The 12,492-nt window shown below is 53.2% G+C and overlaps 1 protein-coding gene across 3 annotated transcripts in view; it reads right to left on the reverse strand.

Moving 5' to 3' along the window:
• The window catches only part of ASTN2 (astrotactin 2), a 1,048,656-nt gene extending 1,039,158 nt beyond the window's left edge, over positions 1-9,498 (reverse strand). For all 3 annotated transcript variants that reach the window (XM_027550640.1, XM_027550639.1, XM_027550638.1), the window contains exon 1: positions 8,993-9,498. In XM_027550640.1, coding sequence (XP_027406441.1) covers positions 8,993-9,389 — 397 coding nt within the window. In that variant the 5' untranslated portion in view covers positions 9,390-9,498. The remainder of the gene's footprint in view (positions 1-8,992) is intronic.
• Positions 9,499-12,492: the final 2,994 nt, after the last annotated feature.

Here is a 12,492-nt window from a genome sequence, read left to right on the forward strand (position 1 = left end):
GACCCCAGAGACGGCAGCCCACCAGGCTCCCCCGTCCCTGGGATTCTCCAGGCAAGAACACTGGAGTGGGTTGCCATTTCCTTCTCCAATGCATGAAAGTGAAAGTGAAGATGCTCAGTCGTGTCCAACTCTTAGCGACCCCATGGACCGCAGCCTACCAGGCTCCTCTGTCCATGGGATTGTCCAGGCAAGAGTACTGGAGTGGGGTGCCACTGCCTTCTCCCCAGGACACAGTAAGTGTTCAATAAATGGTCAGTCTTTTCACAGCCTACCTCATGCCAGAATGGTAAAGTCTGGAATACCAGCTCCCCCTACCCCAGTGGCCTAAGGTGGGAGGAAGACACATCAGACTTGGAGTCAGGAGACTGGACTTCCCCTGAGAACAGTCAGGGGCTCTCTGCTTGGCACAATGCAAAGGTGCTCATTCATTACCTGGCTTCCGTGATTCTCAAGGAAAGGTCTTCCCTAAACCCAGCTCTCTCTTCTAATCAAGTGGTCTCCTTACTCACCCTACAGACACTACTCAGAATGATAAGGAGGCAGAAGAAGGTAGAGGCAGTAGCTGCAAGAACTCAGAAGAGGGAAGGTTTCACGGAAGAGGTGGCATTTCAGCTCAGCCTGAATGGAGAAGTGGAGTTTCAACACCCCTCCAGTTCTGCACAGTGTGGATTCTGTGATGAGACTTGGCAACCCCAAGTTTCTAGTCATCTAAGATCCCTGAACACCTAGGATGTGCCAAGCCCAGGGTGAGTCATTGCAGCCCCCGAGATGAAGGAGGGATGTTCTCTGCCTATGGAGATCCCAAACGAGCAGCACAAGACAGACAAATCCGTGAGCTCAGCTCTCCTTCTGCCCTAAGCCACCATCGATGCTCACCTGAACAGTCTCCTAGAGATCTTCCTCTCCCATCACTGCCCTCTGGACAGCAGCCTGAGCAATTCCTTTAAGATAGAAGTCAGATGGGGATACCTTCCGGCTTAAAGTCCTGCCTGGCTCTCCATGGGACTCAGAACAAATGCCCAAATGCAATTTCCTCTCCTGTCCTTCCCACCCACTCCCACTCACTCCACTCTGGCCATGCGGGCCTCCATGCCAGCCCTTGAACCCTCCGGGTGTGCTCTGGAGTCAGGTTTGTGCTGGAGCCATTCTCTACTTGCAATACTCTTCCACATACATGCTTGGAGACACTTTTGTGGCCCTCAAGTCCTAGTTCAATCCTACATTCTCAATAAGCAATCTTTTGACTCTATAAGCCATCTTTTGATTCTATGTAATATTAAAACCGATTTCATCTCCAAAATGTCCATTTTCTTTTTTCCGTAGAATCACTTCTCACATACTACATAATTTTCTTATGTATTATGTTTATTTTTATCATCTTCTCCCCAGCAGACATACACCTATACAGACGCACATGCGCACACATGTATTTGTGGATACGAGCTCTCTCAACACAGGGATCCAGGTCTCCTGTTCTCCCATACATCTGAAGCACCTGGAGCAGTTCCTGGCAAGCTCCAGGTAGTTCTAAGGGACTGGCCACTGTCACACCCAGTCTTTATATCACTAGTGGGCACCAAGGCCCAGACTGTCCAACTTCAGTGCCAAGAGGTCAGGAAAGGCTTCAGAGGTAAGTTGATATTTGAATTCAGCCTTGAAAGGTAAGAAAGAATTTTCCCAGGGCCTTCGGGGCAGAGTTATAGAACAAGGAGGAAGGGGTCTTATCACAGGATAGTCTGAGCAGAGTCTGATCATGAACCTTGTAGCTCAATCAGAAGCTCGAACTTCATACTAAGAATAATGGGGAACCAGCAAATTAGGAGAAGGAAATGGCAACCCACTCCAGTGTTCTTGCCTGGAGAATCCCAGGGACGGGGGAGCCTGGTGGGCTGCCGTCTATGGGGTCACACAGAGTCGGACAAGACTGAAGCGACGTAGCAGTAGCAGTAGCAAATTAGGAGATGACAGCCATGATCAGGTTTGGGCTTTGAATGAAATCCCTGTCTCCAAGTACAGAGGATGGATTAGGGAGGATAAGACCAGAGGAAGAGAGACCAGGGAGTTGACAGCTGAAATTGTAGTCAGGAGAAGTGTTGAGATCTGAGGCTGCCAGCGGCCTGACAGCAAAGATTGAGCAAGGGTGCCTTCTCAGGTGAAAACCCTAATGGTTTGTAACATACAACATCCTTGTCAATGTTGGACTCACAGAGGGGCTGCCTGCATGTTCTAGTATGCCAGTAAGGAAGCTTTCAATCCCGAATCTTACTTTGGGTAGTCACTACCCGCCTCCCAATCCAAAGAGAAGTCTTCATGGGGGGGTGGGGGCAGTGCTATCGTCCTAAAAAAAAAAAAAAACTGTAGACATCATCGAGGAGCCAGGGAGAGGAGAGCAGAGTGCAAGCAATGGGGAATAGAGCCAGTCCTGCCAAGCACTGCTGCCTGCCTCCTCCTGGGGCAGAGATGCTGCAGCTCTGCTGGGAGGAAAGACAAGCCAGCTCTCTCTCTCATGATAGTTAATCTTCTGTTGCCACTAGCTGGTCAGTATGAGAACTTGGGAAAGTATCAGTTTTGCAAAGGAAGTGTCTCTATAACGCTGCTCCACTTTAAGGTTAAATCTGGCTTTCTTTTCCTGGTAAACAGCAGGCTTCTGCTTACCCTCACCAGTAGCTAGACTGAAGAGCCATGAGGCTTCCTCCTTCCCCCAGCACAAAACCCACCGGCTCAGACTCTCAGGAGAGACTAGAGCCAACCAACTGGACACCTGGGCAGGAGAACAAATTCGACTTCCCTAGAAGGATCTCTTCCTCCTTAGATATTTTAGTTTTGGTTTGTTTTACAGGAAGAGGAGGAGAGTCTTGGGACACCTTATTATCGTCAGCCAAGTTGCACACCTGAGATGGATCTAGCCCAGACCCACGTGTCAGTCGTTAGTGTGATGAAGGAAATGGGGTGGGATTCAAGACCACTGGGTTTAAGTTTGAACAGCTGGCCCTTAGGTAGGCTTCTTCCCCTGTCTGGGCTCCAGTGTTACCATATAATATGGAGGGGGTGGGTTCAGTGCCCTCTGAGAGTCTGTGATGCTGTGAGCTCAAAACTGATGGTCATGGGACCAGTCTTCACGGCTCCTCTCAAAGAAGCCACTGCTATTCTCCATCATTCTCTCTCCCCAGCATGTTCACACCAGCCCACGGCAGCCAACGTCTAGTTTACAGCCAGGCAAGGAGGTGAGAAGCAGGAGGCTTTGCCTGCCAGAGGCCTAGTCAAAACTACCGCTGGACTTGCTGTAAATTAAAATTATTGAATGATCTTGCAGCCTGAAGGCCCCATTCAGGAAAATGATGGAGCTCTGGATCACAAAAGCTTGCAGAGCTGTGCTGTCAAGCTGGCTGGGCCTCCTGACCCCCCAAAACAGCAAATCTGGACGGTCTTGACTCAACCTGGGCCTCTGAGAGCTAAAATGGATCCTCCTCTCACCCTGCCCCAGCACTCTCTCCATAACAAGGTATAATGGTCCTTTGCTATCGACGGAGAATTGATTCCAGGACCCGACCTGCTTCCAGAAATCTAGGGATGTGGCGGTCCTTTATATAAAATGGTGTAGTGCAGTCAGGTGATTGAATCTTGAATGTAAAAACTATGGCCAGAGAGAGCAGATTGTACTTTTTGAGGGCAGATAATACACCTGTCTCTGCCCTAATTATTAAATAGACTTCATCAGATTTGAGCTGGCAAAGGAATGGAGACAGAAAGAGGGAAGAAAACAGAAAGTGGAGGGGAAAAAACTCAGATCAGAGGGCACTGAACCAGCCCCCTTATTAACAGTGTCCCAGAAACCTGGACCATCACAGCCGGATGGGACCTTGAAGTCTGAGTGCTACTGAAATATTTTAGTGATAAGGGGCCTGGAGGTTAAATAATATTTTTTAAGCGTAACTTTGTTTAAAGACATCAAATTCACCCTCTGATCCACCCCACCTCTCATCTCTCCCCTTTACCCATACAGGGGGAAAAAAAAAAAAAAAAACCACTGGAATTGATTTTAATGAATATTCTGTGGTCAGAAATCCGTACAGAAAGCCCAGCTTATTCTATTTGGTTTTTCTTCCTACTTAATGACTGGTATCAACCGTCAGGATCAAACCAGAAACCAGAAAGGGCAGACAGCCTCAATGCCTCTGGTCCCTTCCCCCAAATGCCTGCCAAATAGTTGTGTGGTGCCTTGCTTGAAGGCTTCCTCCCATGAGAACCCTGTCATCACTAAAGGTCAGTGCTTGGTTGTCCAACATGTCCTCCTGTCCTGTTGCCCTCCACACCCTTGGTATTTGCACCTTTAGGACATTGCTTAGAACCAGACAGGAAAAAAAAAAAAAAAAAAAAAGCCCTCCTTAGGCTAGTGGCCTGTCCTAGGGCTAACCTCCTGTTGCTAGCAACCCTTCTATCTTAGTGCCCCGTCCCTCGGTCCTGGAGGTTTTTCTCTTTTTCCGTGTCCATTTTTGTCTGTATTTTAAGGAATCTTTGCAGAACTGACCAAACTGGCATTTCAGAGCTTCCTCGTCTTCCCCTCAGGCCGATCAGCTTCCTGCAAGGAGCATCCTTTCGGGACAATGCTTCAGGACACTGCCAGATCTACTTACGCAGATCCTTTTAAAGACACACTGCTGGATGGTTTTCCTTCTCGAGACACCCTCCCCCAAAGACAGAGCAATATTCCTCACCTGTGTGATTTATAACACAAGCAAATTAGTAACAGATGCTGGCAGTGAGCGGTTTACTCCGTTTTATCTCTTTTCCCCCTTTCACTGAATCAAGGCTGGTGGTAAACAGTCCAGCCCGGCCACTATCAAGCACAGGAAGAAGGATGCCATTTCCCTGCCAGTGGGCATGAAAGCTAAATCCACAGGCACACTCTGGGGCTGCCTGGGGGCTGAGGAGAACTGCGTGATACGCCTGTTCACCTCAGAAGCCCTGCACTGACAGTTGTCCCTGTTCGAATTCCTTCTTTCCGTGGGTCCTTCCTGACACCCCCATGCTACCAGCAAAGAAAAGGAGAGAGTGAGAAGCAAGAGAAGTTAAGTCAGACTTACAGAGCAGATCAGGGCACTTCAAGTTCATAGAATCTTTACACCAAAGGATTATTTTAGGGCTCATCCACCCACTCATATTACAGCATGAAAGAACTGAAGATCTGGGGATAAGTGACTTGTTCAAGGTCACAATGGGCCACAGCTGAGAGTTCCAGATCCTAACAGGCATCAAGTGCCCAAGCTGTACTGCAGCATTCAATGTCTCCCCCAGCCCATCCTCCATGGCTCATCCTATTTTTTCCTGTCCAGGAAGTGTCCCCAGCTTTCTCTGAGTCTCAAGAGATATCTTCCCTCCTTGATTTTACAGAAAGTGTCCTCTCTATCATTCCCTGGCACCACTGCATAGGATGCCCTTTGACATCCCATGAGTCATGAAACTTTGAGTTGGCAGGGTCATTGGAGGTCATTTAACTCATGCCTGATTCTCACACTCTCATACTTCAGCACACCAATGCAGCTAAGTTCCCTTAGGAAAGGTTCTTGTGTTGATCGTTGCATTTCTCTTCAAGGCTCTGCTCTATGCCCTACATAAGTGTAACCAGCCCCTCGATGCATATTTGGCTCAAGATGGCTTGAGTTTAGCAATTACCGAGAATGTAGGTGTCTGGTGGACTGAGACTCCAGTCCCAGGTCTGCATTTACTCACACTAAGACCTTGGACTAGGCATCTGGCCTCTCTAAAGAATGTTGCCTAATCTGTAAAATGGGAATCAATTACAGCAGTGCCCCCTCCCCTATATTCCATGTGAGTAAATAATAAAAGGCAAGAGTAAAGCTCTTTGCACCACATTAAGGAGCAACAACCATCTGCCATTCCTTGATCAAGTTTGAGGAAATTCACTTTATCCGTGCCACCAACTCAGACTCTAAAGAAGAGGCCCAGACACAGAAATCTGGGGGAGGGGTGGTATTTCACCTCTGAGAGAACTTCCACCTACATAAAGCAGGCTGGAACATGAAGGGAAGATTAGAAACACGGAGAAGAATAGACCTGGAGAAAAGTCTTTTATGTCTGGGCACTCCCAATAATACAGCCAATAGCTCAAACAAGAGAGGCAGAATGGAGGGAGGGCGGGCCAGGGATGCCACTGACTTTGGTGAGTAGGGATAGTAGAAACGGTGTGCAGATGAACTTGAAGGTCCCCCACCTGGACTGGGAGTAAAGTGGGAACTCGACCTTTCACCTTGTTCGCCCCCGCCTCCCCTTAAGGCCGGGGACAATTTACCACTACCAGCTCTGGGTCCACAACCCTAAGCATGGCCCAAAGGCTTTGGCAGACACCATCACCCCCTAGTGGTGGCTCCACACACCCCACTATCGGCCACGTTCAGCATTTACCGACTTTGCATGCACATCGGTGGCACATGCCATCTCCAAATCGCTGGAACTGGCAACCTAAGAGTGAAAGACGCATTCAACTCGCCGGAGACAAACACGAGACAACGATGTTTAGAAGGTCTGAGGACAGGAATGGTGGGATGGGGCTGCCTGGGGACCCTGGGGGAGATATGGCCATAAATGACTCATAGTACCCCCTCCTTTCACCCCTCATTTTCAGCCAGCCTGGCCCTCCCAGAGCTCACTGTGCGCTCTGTGTTTACACGCAAACAGTGGAAGACCAACACAAACAAAAAGCCCACGTCTCCCTACACAGCTCCTGCTATACTTGGCCATCTGGCGACTACCTCGCTAGCCAAATCCCTGGCAGGAGTGCCTTGAGCTGCCAGTCCAGGGCTCTGGGGGAGGAAGAGGAGGAGGAGGGGGCCCCTGAACCCCCGAAGGCCTCCGAGCCACCAAGGAGGACGGCGCCCCGGCACTCCACAGCAGGCAGTCTCCGCCGGGCTCAGCCGCCTGCGTCAGAGAAGGCAGAAGGCTCCAAGTGGAGGGTACCAAGAGACTCTCGGGCTGAAGCGTGGGTCCTGGGAGATTTGAGTCTTTCAGTTCCTCACTCAGCCTGCCCCAGGCTCCCTGGCATTCATTCCCTCTTGAAAGCCAAAGTTTGAAAAGGCAGGGGCTGCCAGCTCCAGGAATTCTGGGATGACTCCTGTACCTGGGTGGCCCGGTCCTCACATCCGAGGGGAGCCGGAATGCTCTGGGTTCTTACCTCCAAGTCATGCCATACGCAATGTTCCCCGTTTCCCCCTCACTTGAACAGCTTTTTAGGGGGATTCCCACTCCCGACCTCTCTGGACAACCCAGAGGAGAGAGATCAGGAGGCTGGAGGGAGAAGGTTGGGACTAGAAATGTAGAAGGCACACCTTCCATTTCTCTGGAAGGGTCCTTCCCTGCCTGGGGTCATAGGAGCTCTTCAGCGTAAGCAACGCCAGCCGCATCGCCTTATTGGAAAAGGGCATCCCACAAGTGCACGTGGGAAGGGTCACTGGGGTGTGCAAGCGTGTGTGTGAATGTGTATGTGTCCACGCAGGAGTGTGTATGCTTGAATTTGTGTGTGTGTCGAACGCAAGACACGCCGCCGCGGGAAGTCCCCCTGGGAACCTGCAAGGCGGTCTCCCGCCTAGCATCCCAGAAAGCATGGCAGGCTCAGGTTACAGCCAGCCTGGGAGAGCCCGAGGCACAAACTCAGACCACGAGAGGGCCTGGCACTCGCTCAGATCTCCAAAAGGCAAGCAGGAAAGGCATGGGGGGTGGGGAGGGGGGCGGTCTCTGGACAGAGGAGTCCGGTCCATTGATTACTCTTTGGGGGTTCTTGGGCGAGCAAAGAGTTAACCTCAGAGGTTCAAGCCCGGATCCTGTAGCCATGTGACCTCGAAGGCCCATCCCGAGGTGCCTAAGCCGAGCCGGACCCCGGTGAGGCCAAGGACCCGGGGACGGGGTATCTGGAGTCTGCGTGAACCCCAGCGCCTTCCCGGAGCTGGCTTTAGCCAGACTCCGACAACCAATCGCACCCCGCGCCCCCAAGAGGGAGGGGAGAGAGAGCGATGAGCGAGCGCGGGAGAGCGAAGGGGGAACAACATTTTTGTAAACGCTCTCCGAGATAATTAAGCTATCAATTACCCGGGTGGGAATCAGCTGTGCTTCCCGCAGCTCCACGGAAGGGCCGACTCCTCCGGGATTCGCGCCGGGAACCAGCAGGCAGCAAGCTGCTGGCGAACTTTCTGATTAACTTTTCCGTTTGAGCCCCCACGCCCACCCCTTGCCTCTCTCCTCCCCAGGTCACACCTTTAAGTTATTATTATTAGCGCAGTGAGTGAGCTGCGAGGACTAACCTGCTCTCCATTGGGAGGGGTTAGGAAGGCGAATGCGACAAGACGATGGAGGGAGAATCAGAAAGTAGAGACCTTGGGTTCTGAACCCCAGGGCTCAGACACCGCTCAATCCTCCCCGGCCCCATTTCACAGATGGCTACAACTGACGCCCAGAGAAAGGAAGCGACTTGGCCAAGGTCACCCAACCCACAGGGAAACCGAGTGTATGCGGACTGAGGGATTCTACATGGAGCTACTGCGCTCCGATTGTCTAGAAAACCTATCCCGAGGAGCAGAGCCAAGAACTCCTAGGCGAGAGCGAGGGGGCGGTAACCGCTGGCGGCCCACGGCCGTGCCCGGAGAAGCAGTGGGCGGCTGGACCCAGACCTGGCTTGCGAGCGGGGTTCACCGCGGCCCCTAGCGCGAGTACTCGCATCAGCTGGGGTCTCGGCGTCCGGGATGGACCGCGGCAAAGCTCAACGTCGGCACTGAGAGACGGACCCCACTGCGAGAGGGCTGGCACGCCCCCCGGCTCCCGCCACGGGCTCATCCCAACCACCTGTACGCCCTCCGGGCCCCTCAGCTGCCCTCACTCGACCCCAAGCGGGGCAGCCCGGGGCGGGAATCCCCAGGGCGCCCCCACCCGTCCGGCTTCACTTAGGGGCTCCCGGGACCCCGCGAGTCCCGGCGCCAAGCCTTACCCAGGGTGAAGAAGGGCAGCTCCGTGTTGTCCAGGTCGTCCTGCACCGCGACGCGCCCCGGCAGCTCGTTACGCACAAAGAGCAGCAGGCGCGACTCGGCGGCGGTGCCCGCGGAGCCGGCGGAGCCCGGGGACGCGGCGGCGGCGGCGGCGGCCCCGGTCCCGGCCCCGGCGCGGGTGCCGCTCCAGCCGATGTCGCTCTCCCGCAGGGCAGGCAGCGTGGACACCGTGACGGTCTTGAGCCGGCAGGGGCTGTCGGGCTCCCGCGAGGCGGCGGCGGTGGCGCCGGCCAACAGGAGCAGGAGCAACAGCAGCGGCGGCGGGTGGAAGCCGAGCCTCAACCGCCCCCGGAGCCCCGAGCTGGGGCCGGGGCTGCGCCGGGCGCCGGCGGCGGCCATGGCGGGAGCGGCTGCGGGGCTGCGGGCGGCGGCGGCGGCGGTGGCGAAGGAGGAAGAAGAAGCGGCGGCGGTGGACGCCGAAGCGAACCGGGGCGCCGGAGCTAAGGAGCCGTGGGAGCCGCTCACCAGCAGCCCCCAGCTCCGGGCTCCACCTCCCGACCGGCCCTGGCCCGCCCCGCCGCACCGCCTCCCCGGGCCCCGCCGCCCGCCCCTTTCGCTGGCTCTCCCCTCGGCTCAGACCCGGAGCGTTTCGGAGGCTCCGCCCGGCCTCGTGCAAATCCCAGTCGCCCCCGCCCCTCGCCTTTCCTAGGATCCCCCGATCAGCCCCGCACAATATTCTTGAGCCGCAGCACCCCTCTCCAGATTCCTAAGATTCGGGGACCCTGGGCGCTCCCCTAAGTCCACCTAATAACCCAGCTCTCCCAGCTTCACCCCAGCCCTCGCTCACCCGGAGGTTGCCCCTGGGGCGCGCCGTAGCCCAGCCTTGCTCCAGGCCCCGCCTTCTGAGAGGTAGGGGGACGCCTCTGGATGGCCAGGACTGAACTTTGTCTCCCCTTAAGCCCAATAACAAGTCCTGTACCCTTTCTCGAGTCCCGGAAATAATTCCTGTGGTCTCAGACGCCCCCTCCCCACCCGCTTGCCCACCACTCTGACATTCATTCTCCCACCACTAGGACCGCACCTCTCGCATCTACCCAGGTCTCGGAGAGGGCACCGAGAGCTGATGAACTCCCCCCTCTAGCCCCCCGCCCCGCCCCCTACACGGACCGGGGCAGGATGTTCTGGCCCTCAGCCTGCGCCCGGCGAGCCGGCGCTTCTATTCTGGATGCCTGCTCCTAGCGTGGAGCTGCTCTACTTGACTGCTCTGTGTGCGAAATTCCTGAAAAGGATGCGAGGTAGGGACCTACTATTCCCTGGGCTCCTGGCTCCCAAGGGCTCCTATACCTACTGCCTGAGCCCCAGAGGAGGTGTCTGTTCACCCACTCTTCACGCTCGCACCCGTCTTTTTTTCTCCCAGATTCTAGTTGAACTGTAAACCGAGGTCCTCAGACACAGGGCAACCTTTTGGCCCCGGGTCGGTTCTCTCTGACCCACATACCTCGGATCCCCCAGGGAGTCATCCTGTCTATAGGGATGTGAACCTCGAGGAGTGCTCCCCCCTCCCCCGCACGCCTCCACTCCCCTCCTTTTCTTCATCTTTCCCCTCTCTGTTCTCTCTTTCATCTCTCCAAATACACATTTCATTCTTACTTGTCTTGACTTTAATCTTATAAATGCTCCTTACCTATTATTTGTGAGCCATTTCCCATCTCCTGGGTTTTTTCTTTTTTTTCCTGTCTGTGCTTTTGGTGTGGTCTCCTCGCTTAGCCACTTCTCTCATCTTAGCTCTCCCCTCTTCTGCCTCTTTTCTCCTTCCTGTCTTTAACCCTTCATAGGAATGGCCTTTCTCCCTCTCCCATCACATTTTATTCACTTTTTCGTGACTTTGAATAAAGGGAGAGGACTGAAAAGAAGGAAAAAATCAAAACCTCTGCTGTGACCTTGGACTTCATTATACTGTTTAGTAAGCATTCTCCAAGTGCTGGACCTGTACCTATGTTAACTTTTATACATAAACATGCTCTAGTGAGATGGGTATCATGATTCCCATTTTCCAGATGAGGAAACTGAGAGCAGGAGGTCAGGGAGGTAAAGGGACCCCCCAAGGTTATACAGTGAATGAGCACAAGAGCTGAGATCTGAACTCCAAGCTCCAAAGCTTTGGCTGTTTCAACTGAATCACACTGTCCTCAGTGACCTTGGGAAAGCCCACCCATCAAAGATATTGTGAAAGGCATGTCTGCGTGAGCACATTTGGGCCTTTTTCAGCTCAGAGCCTTGTAAGGTATGCTTCTCCTGTCTCAGTTTACTAATCTGTGAACCTGGCGTGGGGGTGGGGTTAGAAATCTGGCCTTTCAAGTCCTCAGATCCTAAATTGTCTCCTGCCGCCCTGGTGCCTGCTCCAGTTCATTTACTCCTCCAAAATATGTCGCCCTGGCTCCCTCAGTCTCTCCTTTGTACCCTTACAATCCGCCACTATCCTCTGCAATGGGGCTTTCTGATTTTCTATGCCCCTTTCTTCAAATATGCTGACATAGTCCATTTATAGAAGTGCACACCAGGAAAAAAGGGCTCCCTTATGTAAGGCAGAGTCTGTGCAAGTCCTTCATGGACCTCTGGTACAAAGGCCTGTCGAATGAGACCAACACTTTCATTCATTCATTCACCACGGAATATCTAGGGCTCCTACCAGGCACTATAAGGAGATCCAGAGATGGATAAACACAACTCCTGCCCTTGGAGAGCTTATAATGTTGGGAAGGGAGGTGTGGGGATGAGAGAGCACAGGAATATCTCAGATACCAGGCAGGCAGGCAGACGTGTGTTTCTTTTATCAGGTGCTCTGAAACATGTGCTTGGAGAAATCAAAGCTTCCCAGAGGAGGTGGCAATGAAATTGAGCCATGTAGGTCTAGTGGCATGGGAGTGGACATTCCAGGTTAAAGCTGGCATTTGGCATTCCTGGCAGCTGCTCAGTGTTTGAGTGAGTCCCTTTCCTAGTTTAGAGGTTGCTTTACTCTCTGAGCCAGAGTCCACTTCCCATGAAGAGGCTACAATTTCCAGCTACTTTCAGCTTCCACTGCAACTAGGGTTGAGCACGTGACTCAGAATTCACCCATCAGATTCACCCACGCCAGATGCTGGGAAAGAAGCTAGAATTAGGCAGAATCCAGTTGGGGACCAAAGTGTTAACAGGTGGGGCAGTTACATCCAGATTTCAACACTAGTGGAAATGGTTCTAACACTGCTGCTTAGAGCACACTGTCATTTGGTGTCAAAAGTGTGAATTACCCTGTGGTACCCAGTGGTACCTGGTTCCATCAGCCATTTCTGTGATGTGACTTGGAGCGGTGCTCTTGACTTCACGGACTTCAGCCCAGATCCTGTGCCCTCCTGGAGATTCTGAGTAATATCACTATCGAATTCTGTTACTGCTTAAATGATCAGAAGTGATATCTGTTGCTTGCAACTAACACTCCTGACTGAGAAGAGAAAGTGCCAAC

This window comes from Bos indicus x Bos taurus, chromosome 8 (assembly GCF_003369695.1).
Source record: "Bos indicus x Bos taurus breed Angus x Brahman F1 hybrid chromosome 8, Bos_hybrid_MaternalHap_v2.0, whole genome shotgun sequence".
Lineage (NCBI taxonomy): Eukaryota > Metazoa > Chordata > Mammalia > Artiodactyla > Bovidae > Bos > Bos indicus x Bos taurus.